We start from the raw sequence: 19563 nt of genomic DNA on the forward strand, positions 1-19563 counted from the left end.
TTGAAGATCAATCTGACAGGTTCTTCTGCTAGACGTTCCCAGCAAACCCTCACTATACGTTTGGGCTTGCCTGGTCTGACCGGCATCTTCCCCCACCACCTGATCCAACTCACCACCAGGTGGTGATCAGTTGACAGCTCAGCTCCTCTCTTTACCCGAGTGTCCAAAACACATGGCCGCAAGTCCGATGACACGACTACAAAGTCAATCATTGAACTGCGGCCTAGGGTGTCCTGGTGCCATGTGCACTTATGGACATCCTTGTGTTCAAACATGGTGTTCGTGATGGACAAACTGTGGTTTGCGCAGAAGTCCAAAAACTGAACACCACTCGGGTTCAGATCAGAGAGGCCATTCCTCCCAATCACACCCCTCCAGGTCTCACTGTCATTGCCCACGTGAGCATTGAAGTCCCCCAGTAGGACAATAGAGTCTCCAGGAGGAGCACCTTCAAGCACCCTTCCCAAGGACTCTAAGAAGGCTGGGTACTCTGAACTGCTGTTCGGTGCATAAGCACAGACAACAGTCAGGACCCGTTCCCCAACCCGAAGGCGTAGGGAAGCTACCCTCTCGTCCACCGGAGAAAACCCCAACATACAGGCACCGAGTTGAGGGGCTATGAGAAAGCCCACACCTGCCCGCCGCCTCTCACCATGGGCAACTCCAGAAAAGAATAAAGTCCAGCCCCTCTCAAGGAGGTTGGACCCAGATCCCAAGCTGTGTGTTGAGGTGAGCCCGACTATATCTAGCCGGTATCTCTCAACCTCGCGCACCAACTCAGGCTCTTTCCCCGCCAGTGAGGTAACGTTCCAAGTTCCAAAAGCCAATTTCAGCAACCGAGGATCAGAACGCCAAGGCCCACGCCTTTGGACACTGCCCGATCCACAACGCACCGAACCCCTACTACTGCCCCTCCCATTGGTGGTGGGTCGATGGGAGGGGGCTGCACAAACACAATTAGATTTAAATGCCAAGAACACTAAGTTTATGCTGTTTTTCAGATCTATATTGATTTTAATACTGTGAATATTACTACCCTGACAGAATCCAGCATTAAGCGAGTCACACTGTGTAAGTACCTTGGCATTTGGCTGGATGAGACGCTTACATTGAAATTTTGTATTAATAACCTAGTCAGTAAGTGCAGACAGAGGTTCAGATTCCTATATTGAAATAAATCTTGACTGCCTATAAATGCCAGAAAAAGTCATGGAGGCAGTCTTACTATCAGTAAAGATCGGTGATGTAGTTTATACAAATGCGTCCTCCAGTACCCTCAAACCAGACTCTCCATTCCGAGATTCATTACTGGCGACCCTAACAAAGGTCACCACTGCAGACTAGACTGTATGATAAAGTTGGTTGGCCCTCACTGGCAGCATACTAAATATTTATTTATAAATCAATTTCTGGCCATATGTGGGCTTACATCTCTATAATCTCTATAAATAAGAGTATGTATCAGACCTCTAGTGACGATCGCTTCTCAGGTACCTAGAATTTTTCCTGAACTTGGAAAATTTTAGCTACAGTGCACCAGTGAGCTGAAATTTACTACAAGAGTCTTTAAAACCTGGTTCACTGGTGTCACTCCATTTTGAACTCCACTTTTAGTTGAGTTTAACTTTTCATTTCTCCTTTTTATTCACTTTCCTTTCCAATAATTTTTATTTCATTTTTATCTCAATTTTATTACTGTTAATATTGTTTATTACCTCTTATAATCCTTTTACTTGACTGGTTTAGTTTGCCTATTTATCCGTTTATGTTGAAATCGTATTCTTGTTTTACTGGTTTACTTTTGTTGTATTTCCCCTTATTCAAATCCTAACTGTTCTCCAAATTCTTTTACCATTTATATTGTTTGTTTTTTTCTGTTATTTACGTGGTGCATTTTAGGTCACCCTGATTAAATTCCATTTTCATTTCTTTTTCAATCCCTTTAATATTCTAAATGTTCAGCTACCCTCAGTGAAAATAAAGACTGTTTGATTGTGGTCACGTACTAGCATGTGATGATTTTATTCTTACCTGAAAGAGGGAGGCTAAAAAACACTGCTTTATACTGCAAGGCAAGATGTTTAAACTGAAGTCAGACACAGCCCCTGCTCTTAATAATCACTCAATACTGCATCCTTTACAAGGAATAGCTGTTGCTGTTTTGTAAGAAGCTATTATTTCCTCCCTATAATTACTTTGGGATAGCCCTCAACATGTCAAGACTGAGGTGGAGAGGACAGGCCAAGGGAGTAAGGGGACTGGTAAACTTGTTAATGAATTAAATCAGGTGTGCGAAAAGACAGAAAACACACACAAACAAATGGAATGGAAGCTCTGCAGGTCTGGGATCGAGGAACACTGGCCAAGAGCAAAGTTCTGGAGCAGCGTTCCCAACCAGGTCCCTAGACACTCCACATATCTGTTCTATCTCAACATCTAAAGCAGATATTTAGCTGTTGATTGCTTGCCCGACGTGTGGTAGAAGTTGTGAGAAAGCAAAAAATGTAGCCCCAGTAGACTGGCCATTGAAAAGCGGTTGTTAAATTCTGATCCAACTCATCAAGAAATGATGAAGTCTTTCATTAGCTGGGGCAGTGCTTTCATAAGCTTTTCATAAGGAGAAAACACCACAACCTTGATGATGAAGCTCTTCCCTTCTAAACGCAGCAGAGACTGAGTGCCTGTTTTGGAGCAGACTAAAAACAGCACCTTTCGAGCGCTCAGCGGGAGATCCGAGTAGGCAGGAACATGCTGCAAAGACAAACACTGAACACTTGCTACAAGACCTACAACCTTATAATGCTCTGGTTTCTTAAACAGTGCTTGAAGCATCACATCCTCCCCTTGACTACTCGATTCTACTCTATATTTCAGGAATAAATTAGCATGCCTTCAACAGCAACAGTGCTTAATGGTCATGTTATTGTTTCTTTCAAGGGTTCTTTCAAATGCTGATGAATTTGGAGCAAATTGAAAGGCAATTGCTGGAATTAGAAGACGTCTTTTCTAGCAACCAAATAAGTTTTTCTGAATTGGAATCAAGCAACTTAAAGAGGGTTGGTGTGGATGCAACAACGTTGAGCTTTATCTCCAGTCACACCAAGAGAAGTTGAAATATCCTGCCATATTTAGAATCTACGTTGTTTCATAGTCAAAGATCACTTGTATAGCAGTCAGACTTTGCGGACTGCCACAGAAGATCCACTTTTGGTTGCCCAAAAAATAGGTCTGACAAATTCTTCTCTTAGGGATGCAATAGAAGAACTATTAAAGAATCGTGTTTGAAATTTGAAAGGCTTTAAAGAAGCTTCACATTAGCAATGGTTCTTTTCTAAGAACCCTTTTTCACCCCCTAAAACCTTTACATTGTATGAATGTCCTTTAATTTTTGAACAGGTTCTTTACACTCGTACATACATTTAAAAACAATGAAGGTTCACTAATGAAGCATCCACTGAAAGGTTCTTTAGGGAACCAAAAGTGGTTTTTCAAGGCCCCTGCACTAGAACCCTTTTGAAGTGTGCACATAATAGGTTTAAAAAGGTTCTTCACATGCAAAAAAAAAAATCTCTTGTTGGTTCTATAGCAACTTTATGAGTAAATGTGAATACTACAAACTATTCAATAAAAGCTCATTTTCAGATGTTTTATTCCATATCTCAGGAATTCTGTGAAAGAGAACCTATTAAATGATATACTGTAATTATCCATTTACTCTTTTTTTGTTACACTATCAGCCTTGAGATTTGAGCTCCACTTTTGAAATATGATGAACTCTGGATATGCAAGTCATTAGAACTTCATTCTCGATTCTGTACACCTTTCTCAGTCACTTTACAATCTTTCATTTTGAAATTTGTCACCCTTTCTTTCGCCCAGGGATTCAGAACTGTATGTGTGCCAACTTACCACTCAAACCATTATTTCATCCCATTTGCCAGAGCAGCTCTGATCAACTTTCTTTATTGCTGGAATCCAGGGCAGCTATAAAAGCACCAAATGGGCCTTTTCTGGTCCAGACCTTTAAAATCCTCCAAGAGAACACAGTTAATCTTCATTAGGTAGGTGCCTGGGGAGCATGCATTGCATAGCTGCAGCAGAAACAGATAAGATTATATTGCAGGACTTAATGTTTATTGCTGATATGTTATAGATATTTATATATACGGTTGCATACATTTGATTACCCAACCAAACGTCACAGATGGACAGAATGAAGGATGAATCGAAAGGCAAGGCGAGCTGCTGCATGTGCTGTGGTTTTCCAGCAAGGCTGATTGTCACCGTGGCACCTTCTTGAACAGCAACGTTACGGCATTTTCAGAGTCTCAAATCTTCCAGTACAGCTCAAATAGAGTGCTATGTATAGTGGTAGCATTAGATGGTTTCCTGTCCCAATAACCAATCGAGTATTATGTTTAAAAGTAATTTACGCCAGGATCACAACAGAACAAAAACACCCAAATAAAAAAAACGGCTACTATAGTTGCTTAATATAAAATATCACATATTAGAATTGACTTGACAAAATAAAACATTCTCTTGTGCTTTCAATTACACTACTTAATAGCAGCAAGTGATGAAGACCAGACCTGGGAAAAAAAAAACACTTAAGAAATCATAAACTGTAAAAAGGACTACAAATTATAAATTAAAATGGCTGCAATTTTTAACAGTGCCTTTAATTTGTAATACAATTCGTATGATACTAGTAAAAACTATTTGCATTGATGTGCAATAATTACAGAGTATACTGTGTTTTCTTTGTCCTTTTTTTTTTTTTAATGTGATGCCAAGTGACTTCTAAAAAGAACCATCAATCCTGGTACTGGAGGCTGGCGCCACCTTGGAGAGATCCTTTGCAGAGAGATCATTAACTCAGATTGGAAGCAGTAGTTTCAGAATGTACTGTAAATTGCGTATTAAAAATGCATGCCATGCCTGGATGGGAGAGAGGTCACTCTAGAGGCAACTTCACTGACCAAATACTTGGTAATGACAACCAGCTGTCCCGTTTCTTGCAGCTAAACACGACCTGAAAATCCCTTTCTGATTAACCAGGACCCTAGGGCCGCAAATGCTAAAGTGCTACCGAAAATTGCATGGTTGAAGCCCAAACCATAGCTGCCTCTCACAACAGCAAACAATACGAGGAATGTGACATTTCCTTTGCCAAAAGTTCCAGAGCTGGTGGAAAACATGGACGTTGGATGGAGTTCAAACCCCCCATTCAGCACATCACCCACACTCATACACATTCACAAAGACTACAACTTTGTACTGTATAACACATTAGGAGCAAGTCCCTTTTTCACCCTTAAGAGATGTACCAAGTAAGACTTAGTTAAGATTTTGAACAGTTAGAAATGTTTGCATCACCAGAATAAAGGGAGAGCAATCACGTATCTAGGCTCTGCTCACACATGTGCTCTTTAGTAGGAACCCGCTGTGAGGTTGGAGACTCTTTATAGAATGTTGGTAAAAATTCTATTGAACCTCATGAGAAACAGTAGTGATCTTTGTTTAGAGTTGCTACATATTGTTTCCAGTCTGAAATGCTACGTTACTGAACCATTTTGACGTAGCTAACCAAAAACATGCCTTCCGCCCGATGACCGCTGGGATAGGCTCCAGCACCGCACCCCCCAACCCCTAACCCCACCGGCAACCCTGAGGGAGAATCGGCTTAGAAAGTGTGTGTGTGCGTGTGTGTGTGTGTGTGTGTGTGTGTGTGTGTGTGTGTGTGTGTGTGTGTGTGTGTGTGTGTGTGTAAGTAATCGAAAACAGGCAGATTAGAAACAAGCTCAATTACATGACTACAGAAAACTACATCTGATCTAGCAGTGTATCCCTAACGTACGCATACAAAACATTTTAAATGAATGAACTATAAGTGTAATTACTTTGCCAAAACTTCAGCTGTCTGCTACAATTTCTCATTAGGGTGAACAGGGTTCAAAGGCAACGTTCCAAGTTTGCCCAACTTCACAACAGTGGCCACAAAAGAAAGCACTGGTGGGCAGACCAGATCAACTGGTGAAAAAGGTCCAAACCTGTTTCTTTAGAGCAGAGGCATTCAAATCCAGACCCTGAATCCAGGTTCCAGTCCTGGATAATGTCAGCGAACTGCTGATATGACTGATTGGCCACTTAGTGAATCACCTATCAGCAATCACAAAATCCGAGACCCAAAACCGGATTCAAGGTCCAGGTTTAAAGACTTCAACTAAGCCCTTTCAGACTCAAGGTGACACGTTATGTCCAAGCAACCGAAACCTTCACTCCACACCACATGGACTTCAAAACAGTGCAACATAGTTTTTTTTTGGAGAGGACTTCATTTTCGATGCTCACTTAATCCTAGCACCAAATATTTCCACATGCTCAAAATCTTACTACACCTAACTATAAAGTCAAGTCTGTTTAATGATTGCGTAGTTTACGTGGTCACAGCTCACATGGCTGAGCCTTGAGGCGCCTGGCTCGCCACGTCTCGCTTAAGGCAGTCCTCGGTCACGCCTTGCGCGGCCAGCTCAGAGAGCACATTGTCCAGGTAGTTGGGGTCAGGGTACCCATGGCCCGAAACGTTGGACATCATCTCCGTCTTGTGGTGGATCTCGTTCCACACCACGGTGTCCGGCTCCCCCGTTGTGCTGGACGTGCCTACGGTGAAGATCAGCCGCCGTGTCCACGCTACCTTTAGCAGCTCCAGCACCTGTGGATGGTTACCATGGAAACGTTCAGTGCCCACTTACTTTTGATTGCAAGCCAGGAGCATGAACTGAAGCAAAAGCACAAACAGCAGCAGTATATCATCGCTGTCATAATTATTTTCAGTTTGTCATATTATTTTCATAATAACAATTTTCAGTTTTGATATTTACAGCTGCCCTTTACAATGTGTGAACATGTCATAACAAATGGGCTAGTAGAAACGGTCAAAAATTACTACTTTCTGGTTTTAGAAGGTTTTCCTTCCCCTACTGTAGGTCCATTCATACCGAGATAGAGAGCTTAGTTTTAATTACGTTTTAGTGTTACATCATTTCTCAAAGGCTGTACTGGTACGTGCACCGCTGTAATCATTGTAATTCCATATGCAATTTGCTAAAGAAAGAAACAGATTAGTTAATAACTCAGTAGGCCTTAGAGGGGAGTCATGATTTGACTGGAAGACATAACATTCTACACACCCCTCAGGTGACTGGACATAAGCAAAGAAAAGCTTCTTTTTTATTACTCTGCTCTCATCAATGATTCAAATATCCTCATCTTTTTTCTCATGTATTAGAGTAAGGAATTGGAGCATTTCTTTCCTTCAGCTCATACCTTTCTGCCCTTGTCGTTATCAGGAAGAAAGCCAAAGCGAGGGAAGCCTCGACAGGTGTATGGCTGGCCAGGGTTTTGGTGCTCAGGACCCTGGGAAGAAAACGGAGAAACCCAGACATGATTAAACATTTGCTTCATTCAAGGGCATGGGTTTCGGTTTGCGGATGAGTCAGACCTGGGTGATGCAGGCTTTGATCTATGGACTCCCACGTGTTTTGCAGACACGAACAGAAAATGTACTGAGAGCTGTATGTAGCACGCTCACAGTTCAATGAAAAATAAAAATAAATTAGCTAACAAGTGTCAGTATGGTGTCATTTCCATTTCAGGACTGTGTGTACAGTAAAACTGCAGAAAACCTAAACAGGTGGCAGCAGCATTCAGGACTGGATCGGAATGTGTTGGGCAGTGCAGTATGGTAATGGTACAAAATAAATTCAAACCTGTATTCCAGGTGGGATACTATAGATGATCTGTATGGTGCCACAGTCTGGGTGGCCAGGAAGGGATTGGGGGATACTGTAGATTTCCATCTTGCCCTTTGGTTGTGTTCCAGTCTTTTCTCCATAGATTGTCTTGCAAGAGGGACACTGCAGGCTGCCATCCTTTAACATAAAAGACATTGAAGATTTGGCATGTGGATATAACCAGTAGTTTGAGATAGTAAAAATGGTAATTGACCTGCAGCAGTAATACAAATTCAGAAGAAAAACTGGAAAAATTTCAAAGAGAAACCTTAGTACATTACCATGTCATATGCACTTCATCTGAATACTGTCATGTAAAATTAGTGGTCTTGACAAAAAGTGTTTTACTTGTAAAATTATACAACCCACAAAGAAAAAATTGGCATGCTCTACTGCACATTCACATGAAGTTGTTCCTCTTTAAGTGACACTGTAGTTCATTTAGATTCGGGTCATGCTTACATTGCAAAAAAACTTGCACCAACAGTTACCAAGCACAGATACCAACAGTTTTGCACGGACAGTGCCACCACATACCTTGTTGCCGTTGTTGTACATGGCCAGCATGCAAAGCATGTGTAAAGTGTGTCCACATTTAGTGAACTTGCCCACTGTGTTGGGCTGCAGGGACTGGCTGCCCTCTGCTGGACTGTCGTAGCCAGAGGGACACATCAGGCGCTCCATACAAATGATACAGTCCTGAAATCAAAGTCAGATTCGTTTTCCCAGTACGAGCTCTTTAAAGTAAGATGATGTTTAGAAAAACAAAGTAACACAACAGGACTCTCCAAGAGAAAGTAAACAGATAGGATTTGACAAGAAATAAATAAAACAGGACTTGCATTTTAACTCTGGTAAACAAACTCAAAATAATCTTGCTAGCATTAGTCAAACATCAGACATAACTTGTAAAGACAAAGCTAAAGCATTTCTATTAATAGTTAACCATGTGTTTAAAACAGAGGGTGGAAATAAAACATTGTCTGTTTAGTCAGATGGGGCTGTAGCTCGTACCTCATCAGGGACAACAGGCACTTCCTCCATGTATTTCTTAATGACCTCCTCAGGTTTCTGCACAGTGGCTGAGGACAGACAATAAAAACACTTTACCCACATCTTGCTGCCTCTACAAAAACCAAAGCATCCCCAACACTCGGCCAATACAGCTTTATCTACGTAACTTAATTTTTACGCTTACAGTCACCTTTAACTTGAGATGTTAATACGAAATAGGACTACAGATGGAACTATCTGAGGTTGTACATGCTAAAAAACTTACCGTGCATGAAGAGCACGTGTTTTCTGCATTATAAACAAAGCTATGCCACTGACGAGGCAAAATTAGTGGCGACAGTAAGCAGCTCAGCAAGCCGTACTCTGGGAAAGTGCTTTGCCTGCTTGTTGCCAATTGTTGCTGGGTTTCTAATTGCACCATCTCTGGTTTCTGCATGCACAACTGGCTCCATAGAAAATGTGATTACCACTCACAATCGTCTGGCATCACTTTCCCAGAATATTAGTCAAGCTATAGCGAGGACTTGATACATAATGAGCTCCGATTGAGGTCCCCCAAGGCCCTAATCGGTTTCACTAATGTCAATACTATTTCGGGGGGCATGATTGAGCACCATCAGCAACCACTGCAGTAACTGTGTTGTATTGAAATGTGTTTGACAGGTTATTTGGTTAGCTTATATTAAAAGTAACAGGTTAGGCTTGCTTGTAAGTGTCAGTCTTGTCTGAACCTCATCAGCTTTGCCTCTTTGCTAAGGACTTTAAGTGGCCAAGCAATGCATCAGGTGGTGTAGAATGACAGATTAGAAAACACTCACACAGAAGGAACACATACAAGTGGACCACGTGGTGGGTGCAAACAGACAAGCAACCACAATGATGCAAGCACGAAATGGAGTGAAAGATATGATGCAAGCATGAAAGTGTGGTGACCATGGTGGTACAAGCCAACAATTCAACACACGAAAACCCAAGACCAAGCACACAGAAAGGGACTTGGAAAGGCACTACAGTGGTAATAGGAGAAACAGCAAATCTCTGTAAATTGCACGAATCCTGCAACCAAAAAAGTCTCAATGATGCAAAACGAAAGCAGCATTAAGAGCAAGCAGCAGAATTGTTTAAGGAGGGAGGGAGGGCAGCAGGGACAGTTGACGTGGGGGTTTTGGGTTTGGGTTGGGTTTTGGCGCGGCTTTAGCTACCTGTCCTGGGCTGTCTCTTTGCCCTCCTAACGGAGCTGGCCTGGGCTTTGCTGGGCCTGCCGGAGGCGCGCTGGGGAGAGGAGGGGGCGGTCATGAAGCGAACTCCCAGTCCTGCTGCTGACATCAAAATGGAAGCCATGCCTGGACAGCCAGCCCCCGAGGCCCAGGCAGACGACATGCGGGGAGGGAGGGAGGGAAGAGGAAAGGGAGAGGAGGAAGAGGAGGAGTGGAGGAGAGGAAGAGTGATGAGCCAAAAAGTGCCAACCACAAGTGGGGGGGGCATGCTCTGATGAAGGCACGAGTTGGAGGCGGTGGTGTGGGTCACTGCAGGCTAGTCCATTTAATTTAATTATATTTGCACAGCACTTTTACTACCACAGACACTGTCTAGAGCTGCCAGTAACGATTAGTTCTACAATCAATTAACATAATGACTTATATTTTGATTAAACAGCTACGCTAATCAGTTAGGCTATTTGCTAGTTAAAAGCATTTTTCCACTACCACTAAAAGCAATGAACAAAGAAGTATACAGGTTTATTACTTCATACTGCAGTTGTTCTATGTTAAAAGCATATTTGTGATCCCATGACATTGGTAAAAATAAGCCTGCATTATTTTGCACAAAAATGATTTACACTTCACATGAACACAATCCTTCATCCCACAGAAACTGCTGGAACATCTGCAATTGATAAGGATGCTCACAGCACAGTTTTGTGACTGATTACATGACTCATCTTCATATTGGAGCCTTCTTTAGTATCAGTTGGGCAAAGGTGAAGATCACAAGAGCACAGTGGACATTATTACAAATGTTTGTATGATGCTAAAACTGTTATAATAAACAGCCAGCAAAACTAAAACAGTACAGGTGAAGTGAAGAGAAATGATGATGAACAGCCTTACAGGTGGTGCTGTACAGGTGGTGTGACCGCAGATCACTAAAAGCATTAGCTGGCTTTTATATGGTGACAACTCACAGAAGATACCTTTCTTATTCACTTTACTGCTGGATGTGTATCCGAGGAATGTAGGCATGGTCAGATGACTGGACAAAGAGACGAATGGACATGTTTGCTAGCTCAGTTATGCTTACTAGGTTAACTTTTGTTTGTTGTTAGCTGTCTCACAGTAAGCCTCTCCAACTTGAACAGAGAGAGAAACAGACCACAGAGGAACAGTTGTGTTAAAAATGAGCTGATGGGAGAACCCATTTCTGCCTCTGCCACTGTACTGCTACATTTGCAGGTGAAAAACCCCAACGCTTTGGCACTCCCATACATTCTGGGTCTTGCGTTCTTCTGCTATTCTCCCTTTGTTGCCACCATTATACAGTTTTGTCTGAGCGATATGTCAGTTTTATGGTGCAAAAAAAACACAAAAGAAACCATATTGCACCACCCAGCAACCATATTGCACCCAATTCCTGTGCACTGTTAGAAATAAAAATACCATGCAGGTGCATGATTCGTTCATCAAGGAACAAACAATGTAAGTGTACCCTCAAAGGTGCAACAGCAGTTTTAAGGTCCAATTGTGTACTTTAAATAGGTTTTTCCTAGTGGAACAGGAGACATTTGTATCTTTTTATAAACTAAAGTTTTAAAACAGAACAATAAAATAAAAGGCCTGTAGACCAGACGGGGTGTGTGGAGTCAATACAACTTAGAAAATGTAATTTCAATGGATTATGAATTATTATATTATCATTATGGTACAGTTATGTTCCCTAACTAAAGGTACTGAGATGTACCCTTGGGGGGACCACCACAGTGACAAAAAGGGTACTGCCCCAGCGAGTGTCATAGCATTTTTGTGTAGAGTGTAGAGTAAGCCTCATAAAAATATCATCTATCACGTCAACAGAGAATACTGTAGAATTTTTTTTGGTAAACGACAAACTGCACTTCTTTCATAACCCATGTTATCAACATTGTTGACTAAAGCACGTTTTAGACTAGATGTGGTAACCGAGCCACAAATGTGCCTACCCAGCAGTAACATGTAAGCATGTGCTGTGTCTATTGTTGATGCCTGTCACAAGTAGTAAGCTAATGATTTCCAGCTATAAACGATACAAAATAAACAAATGTGAACAGAAAACACTTCGCTTTATCAACACAATTTGTACAAGTCAAGTCTTTTTCAGTGTAAAAATGGCCTAATTTGTTAAATCTCCAATATGGACTCCTCCGCCACCAATAATAAGTAAGTGTCTGTGTGACTGCACTTAGAGAGTAGTGATGTTCAGCTGGAGTCTAGGACTTCCTCCTGGTTTGCCACAGAGGGCTGTGAATGGCTCATTGTCCTAAATCTGTCGCTCCTTCCTTCCTGGTAAAGCTGCAGCTGTCTGTTAGATGAGCTGCAGATATCCCAACATCCCTTAGGCTTCAGTGCTACGTCTAGACAGCTGACTTCAGAATCAACCTGGCAGTGAGATCACAGTTTGAACTGGCCAACATACACAGCTGGTGAGGGCGCACCTGAAATCACCGTTAAAATGCTGAGATGATGACATCCTCACTACACTTTTACTTTGTTATCAGGGTTATCTGGAACCATAAGCTATAGACCACATGTGGATTACAAGGGTTGACAACCTGTGCTTGTGTGATGCAGAAGTACTACTTTAAGACGAAGGGAACTCATTTGACTTTTCTTTGTCAAAATATGTGAACCAAGTCTAGTACAATGAACAAGCTACTTGTCAGGGAAATCTTTTGACTGGTTCACTGACTGACTGACACCCACAAGAAACCTTACAATTGCGAGAGTTTATACACGGTTTTGTATGTGACATGTCAAAGTACACTTGGGACAGAGGAGCTAAAAATCAAAGGCATACATGGAAAAGCGGTTTTGAAGAGGTGGGTGTATAGTACCTGCCAGGGCTGTGCTCACACTGCTGGAGCCGTTCAACTGTAACGGAATAGCAGGAATGCTGTGAAAGAAGAAAATCACGAGTCAATGTATGCCAAAAAGATGGACTATGTACAAGTCATATATTTGTCATTTCTAAGAACATCTCATCTTTCAGATCTATTATAGCAAGAGCAGACACATCATCTGAGATAAGCCTTTTTAAAGAAGAATTTCCCCCTTAGCCCAAATATAGTCAATAAGCCTAGACGTGTTTACAGTTTGAATTTTTCCACATTTGTTTTGCACTGGAGCTACGAGGCTAATGCAGCATAAGTAGAGGAAGCTTATATCCTACCAATTAGCAACATACAGACTTCATAATAGGCCTGTAATTAACAGAGTCACCGCAGTAACAGCCCCCAGTGATGGTAACTCATTTATCAGCGGTTTAAGACCTGCTGTTTATTTATTTATTTTATTTAGTTATTTTAGCAAGACACTAGTATTCCAACATGTAAACATAACTGAACTTTTAAACATGCTTGGTGATGTTATATCCCACATTAATATCATATTTATTGTGCTTAACACGAATGATACTGAGCTATGCTGGTTGACTGCACTCTGTGCTGCTACACAAAAAGTGGCAGGTTTCATACAACACATACATATATATGCACATACATACATTATATATATATATGTATGTATGTGTGTGTGTGTGTGTGTGTGTGTGTGTGTGTGTGTGTGTGTGTGTGTGTTTCAGGCCTAAAATTATGTTCAAACTACCGAACTATGTTCCAGCATCTGGCATTGCACTCATAACTGTTTAGAGGCATTTTAGGGGCAGTACACGCTTCAGATGTCTGGTTATCATCAACACTGTGATCAATTCTGACCCTGTAAGTTTTTTCACATCAAACCACTCTGAATGACTTTACATCTTAGCGTAGAACTCCTCTTTAAAAATCAGAACATACTACAATCACAACTCTACCAAAGTGTACATTTATGTAATGAAGATGAAGCTTCAGCTCCAGAGACCATGTCAAAATACCAGATGAAAAGTACCAGATGAAAAAGTGCTGCTGTTGTCCCACAATATACTACTAAATAATTTACCGGTTTCCGCTGTGGTCCTTTCCACACGATTACCTAAAGAAGAGGACATTCCAGTACAGGCCACATAAACTTTTAAAGTAATCTCAAACAGAGTTGCTTATGTGGTTTCTGTTACTGTATCATATGCTGTTATTTATAAAAAGGACCAAAGCTTTGGAGAAAATTCAGGCTTCTGGCTTCTATTTTTAGCTATACAATGTACTTTTGTCCTTAGAGCTCACATCAGAGACGTCTAGGCTGAACGACTACATCTGGGCTAAGTGGAAAACAAACTTGATTTTTCACCAAACTATTTCATATTACTTTACTACTGTTTATTGTCTTTGTAAAGCTCTGTGTTTGTCTCTAAAGGAAAGGGCAAGAGGGACTTCCTCTATGCTGAGTGATGACATTGCGGTGGTCTGAAATAACCAGCTCTAAAAAGAGGATCTTCTCAGTTGTCTACTTAACCTGCTAAAAGGAAGACAAACAATGGCTGCATAAATCAGGAGCTTCCTTTTCCACCCCCCCACAGTGGCCAAAGCCTTGCTTTCCTCCACACTTCCTAAACCAGCCGTCTATTGTCCATCTCAGTTACTGGCAGAAACTGGTTAGAAATCCTCAACTATAAAACATACACCACATGATCTGGCAGAGTGTGAAGTGGATAACTGTGAAAGCGGAATAGCACCAGTAACACTGATTTACTCCTGTTAGACCACATGTGTGAGCCTAATAATGTATACAGGACTAGATTATGATCTTAGAATAGGGGACTTCCTATCTATTCTCTATTACAACATACATGTTAGTTCATTTCACTTTTTCATCAGTAATTGAGATTACACTGGCACAAAGGACAGTGTAATTTTCCTCTCTCTCACACACAAATGACTTGGTCCATTAAGTCACAACTCTCACCCATTCCAGTGGAAAATAACAAGGGTAAATGAAACGGTCAGAATGCAAGAAAACCAAAAAGCTTTCACAAGTAAGTCACAAAAGCCTAGTTTCCTCATCATGTGTTTTTAAACTGCTCTCTACAGGGGAACTTCCACAATGGCATTATTAAAAAAAAAAAAAAATCCATGGACGTAGCAGCTGGGCTCCTATCGTTTGAAAGGCCTATTAAAAGCAAGAAGTGGAACAAGGGGAATTCAGCACATCAAATGCCAATCAACTGGAAGAGTGAAAATTTGGCCTGCTGAGTCAAATCCAAGTGATCTGACACAACAAAATGTGGAAACTTGGCTTCAAGTCTCGCATCAAAGCAGAGGATAGGACTGGAATATAAATAAGCTTTTTGCTTAACTAAATACTCTGTGCCAGTGGGCCCCAAATCAGTTCATACTTTAGATCTATTCCAGCTCCCCAGCACAGCTAAACCAGGACAAAAATAACTGGAATAGCTGGTTCAAGTGTGCTCAGAGCTGGAACAGAATAAAAATGTTGCCTGGCTTAAGCATGGCTTTTCAATCCAGTCCTTGGCCAACGCATATTTTATTCTGTTCCAGCTCCAAGCACACCTCAGCCAGACAATCAAATCTGGTTCTAGGGCTTAACAATTTAGAGAAAATATAACTGCCATTTTTATTAAGACTGTGATTTAAATTCTAATTATTTTACATAAACTAAGGATTGTTTTTCTGGCCAAGAAAATCAGCACATGCACTTTTTTGCACTGAAGTTTGAACACTGAACAAACTTTAGTGATGGTTATATTGTCACATACACAGCATGTGATGTGGTTGTTTCTGATCAGTCAACTTTGCTGCAGGCAGTTCACAAGCTCCATGTTATTAGGTTTAAGATTCCCAACTTAAGACCTAAGACAACGCTGCTAATAATAAAAGCTATAGCTTAAATTGCAGCTCCTGCAAATCCAAATTTGCACTCCTTTCAAGTGCAATATAAAAATTACTTAATATATAGATTAGATCTGCCAGCACAGGGACGAGTCTGGTTAATCAAAGTCTGAGCATTTGTTTACTAAATTGGATCAAGACAAGTCCAGTTTGGAAACCAAAAATGAAACTAATAAAATATTACCTTGTCATTTTTTAAATTCATTGTGGGCTGAGCAAGTGAAGCACCACAGAGAACAAGGGAACAATAGTATAGACTCTTCATGTCTCAAAGTTAAGCTACACAGCAAAACTGCAAATCTGTACAGGCAGAGTTGTAGTTTTTTCTGGTGGTGCGCCATATCACAATAAAATTGAATGACTGGATAACAACCAGACACACCTTTTAAGCATGCTCCAAGCACTACCCATTTAAAAAGGATATTCAAACAGCAAAAATGTTTCCCATCAGTAATTGGAAACTGCTCCTGAATTGACCAGGGTCTCACCTCAAGCCATTTGCAGCGTTTGAGAAGGACGGTGGTGGTCCTGGAGGCTGAGCCATGGATGTAGCAGCTGGGCTCCAGGGGCCTCCCCATGACATGCTCCCCATGGATAAAGGCCTCCTGGGATAGGGCGAGTACACAGAAGATGGGCTGGCACCAGTTGCCCTACCGTGCTGAACCTGGAGACTGGGTCGGCTGGCCTGACCGGCCGAGAAGGAGTGACGGGAGCGGCTGGGCATGGGGCCGGCCGTGCTACTGTGGCTCAAACATTGCTGGCAGGTGCAAGCCGGGCCCGAGTGGATGACTGAACCCGAGGCGAGTGGGTAGGGGGCGCTGCCCTGCCTGCGGACGTGACGGCGGAAGCCGGAGGACTTGTTGACCTGCTCCAGTGCGGTGAGGTCCACAATGTAGTTGTACCCGTGTGGGCCCAGGTCGGCCGTGGCCTGTCCTGCTTGGTAGCTATGCTCCAGCAGGATGGAGGTGCGGATCTCGTAAGCTGTCCAGGTGCCCTCATCGTTGGCCCACTCCCAGAGAACACCACTACCCAGGGCTGAGGACTGGGGGAACAGGCTCCGGCGCACTGAGCGAATCTTTCCTGTGGAAAAAGAAATTACTAAGACATTGCTAAGCACGTAGTAAGCAATATTATAAGCCACATTTCATACTGTTTGTTTATTATGGTCAATATAAAATTGTCACAGTGCAATATGCCAATGGTGGTCAGAAAAGCTCAAAATAGCATCACCCAGTGCTTTTCAGAGTTTTTTTCCCTGTTATAACACCAGATTGAATTCACCAGCTAATTAACAAGGCTTTACTGAGTGGTACTGGATGTGTTAGAACCCAGAAAATACTAATCGATGCAGGGCAGAGGTAATACAGGGCCTGGACTGAGAACCTTTTATTCTCACAGTGCTAAACCATGGTACTACAGATGCACAATGATATAATTTGACAAACATTCTGCTCTACAATGAATCAAGTTAAGTGATGTTGAGAAACTAAACTGTGATTATTCATGCTCCTGCATTTGTAATTCTATAGAAATAAATGTTACATTTCTTTTCTAATGCTAATCCAGGTGGATTTAGTCCCAATTTCAACACTTTATCAAACTGACAAGCGTACATCAATGTACTGATTCCCATGTTGATGTATCCCTCATTGTGATTCTAACCTTAATGTTTCTCGTTTTGTTATATGATGATGACAGCATGTATGACATCTGATAAATATACTGGCCTTCCTGTCTGAATCTGAAACCTATTTCCTGGTATTATCCCCCACCCCCCTCTCCCATCCTGTTCAGTTTGCAGAGTGTGCAGGTGTCAAAGGGTTTTCCTTAAAAAACAAAAAATGGTGCTCTGGTTACCACAACAAAGAGAACTGCATGACAATACTGGTGCACTAAATAATCAGCCCCAGAGGGTTTAAGGATTTTCTTTTTACATTCAGCCCATATCTATCAACTAATAGCCACCTGCCATATTTCAGTTTCTTTGGGTGGGTCACTGTCTGTCCACCTAAGATCAGTCTTAGCACGCTGTCACATTAATGTGGGTAACAGCAGGAGCTTTTCAGCTGCTGCCCAATTTAGTTGTTCACTATGTATCTAGTCAGCTAGATTGAGAGACATGGCAACAATGTAAGTCAGTGTTTCTCAAACATGTTCTTGAGATTCTGATGTTTTGCTTAGTTCAGTGTTGTTCTTGCTCCAATACATCCAAATCAGCTCCTAAGGGGCTTATTTTATTAATTTGTGAATTCAGTCATGTGTGTTGGTACCAGGGTCAACTTAACAATGCCAACAACAAGCTGTAATGCCGGCTATGTGTCCACATATAGAAACTTGACATCCCAGCATATTCCTATATGCATTATTGGGAAATGACTGATCTTAGAGTCTACAGACTGATGCTTTTGTAATCCAGCACTGATCCCAATGTTGAGTCCTTGAGTATCAGCTGTGAACAATCCAACATTTGTTCTTTGGCTGATTCCAACTGAGGTCTTCGCTTAAGATAAATGTCTAAAAGTAGGCCATCATGTTCAAACTACTCAAAGATTCTATTACCATAAAGGAAGAAACACACAACATTTCACTCTATTTCAGGCTAGATTTGTTTCAACAGTGGATTGGATTTGTTCTCTCTTTTCCTCTCCTGTGTCCAGTCCATTAACTCTGGAACACAATCAACTCTGCCAGCACGTAAAGAGGGAATGCCAGTAAAGAGGGAATGCACTGCCAGGACATGGGCTCAACCCAGTGGTCATCGACCCAGCTCCTCGAGATTCCTGCAAAAGTTGCCTCAAACACTAACCACACTAATATAGCAATGTTGGACTTTATCTGTCTTAGGTCAGTTGCCTCCAGGGGATCAACATCTTAACTGAGGTACTAAAAATTCATAGAGACATTATATTGTTCCAAGTAATGAGTATCTTTAGTTAGATGTATTTTAGGTTTCGGCGGCACAGCGTCGTGGTGGGTAGCGTTGTCGCCTCACAGCGAGGAGGGCCTGGGTTCGATTCCCCGGCCGGGCGACCTCTCTGTGTGGAGTTTACATGTTCTCCATGTGTCTGCATGGGTTTCCTCCGGGTTCCTCCCACAGTCCAAAGACATGCAGTCAGGCCAATTGGACATGCTACATTGCCCCTAGGTGTGAGTGACTGTCTGTGTCTGTCTGTCTGCCCTGCGATGGACTGGCGACCTGTGCAGGGTGTATCCTGCCTTCTGCCCGAAGACTGCTGGGATAGGCACCATCACCCCCCCACGACCCTGACGGAAATGCGGCTTAGAAAAAGGATGGATGGATGGATGTTTTAGGTTTCAAAGAATTTTGGGGTGGAAGTGAACTTTCAATGAAGGTAGACCCCCCGCTGGATGACTGGTCACTACTGTGCAAACCTCACCTGCACACCACTGACCTTCCTGATGATGCTGCTGCTGCTGCACAGACTTGAACTACTTAATCATAACCATTGCTTCTCCTGTTTTCCCTTTCTCCACATCTAATACTAATGTTGACCATTAGTATGTTGACCTTATTCTTTGCTCATATTGCTCTTGCATTATTGGCTTACAATTCAGTGTCAACCAGAGGAAGATGGTTTCCCCTTATAAGTCTTGGTTCCTCTCAAGGTTTCTTCCTCTTGCTCTTAGGGAGTCTGTCCCTGCCAGTGTCCCCCATGAGCAAGCCATGGAGGTTTGGACCAGGATTTTTCTGTAAAGCTG

At 42.0% G+C, this 19563-nt stretch overlaps 1 protein-coding gene across 2 annotated transcripts in view; it reads right to left on the reverse strand.

The window, feature by feature from the left end:
- Positions 1 to 4115: 4115 nt before the first annotated feature.
- The window catches only part of dtx2 (deltex 2, E3 ubiquitin ligase), a 16879-nt gene continuing 1431 nt past the window's right edge, over positions 4116 to 19563 (reverse strand). Inside the window, exons 2-9 of one of the 2 annotated variants that reach the window (XM_017699503.2) lie at positions 16332 to 16923; positions 12898 to 12956; positions 10013 to 10153; positions 8811 to 8878; positions 8334 to 8495; positions 7773 to 7934; positions 7330 to 7419; positions 4116 to 6715 (exon numbers count right to left, since the gene is read on the reverse strand). In XM_017699503.2, coding sequence (XP_017554992.1) covers positions 6455 to 6715; positions 7330 to 7419; positions 7773 to 7934; positions 8334 to 8495; positions 8811 to 8878; positions 10013 to 10153; positions 12898 to 12956; positions 16332 to 16923 — 1535 coding nt within the window. In that variant the 3' untranslated portion in view covers positions 4116 to 6454. The remainder of the gene's footprint in view (positions 6716 to 7329; positions 7420 to 7772; positions 7935 to 8333; positions 8496 to 8810; positions 8879 to 10012; positions 10154 to 12897; positions 12957 to 16331; positions 16924 to 19563) is intronic. The other variant, XM_017699511.2, reaches the window with a different exon arrangement.

Source organism: Pygocentrus nattereri, chromosome 23 (genome assembly GCF_015220715.1).
Source record: "Pygocentrus nattereri isolate fPygNat1 chromosome 23, fPygNat1.pri, whole genome shotgun sequence".
NCBI lineage: Eukaryota > Metazoa > Chordata > Actinopteri > Characiformes > Serrasalmidae > Pygocentrus > Pygocentrus nattereri.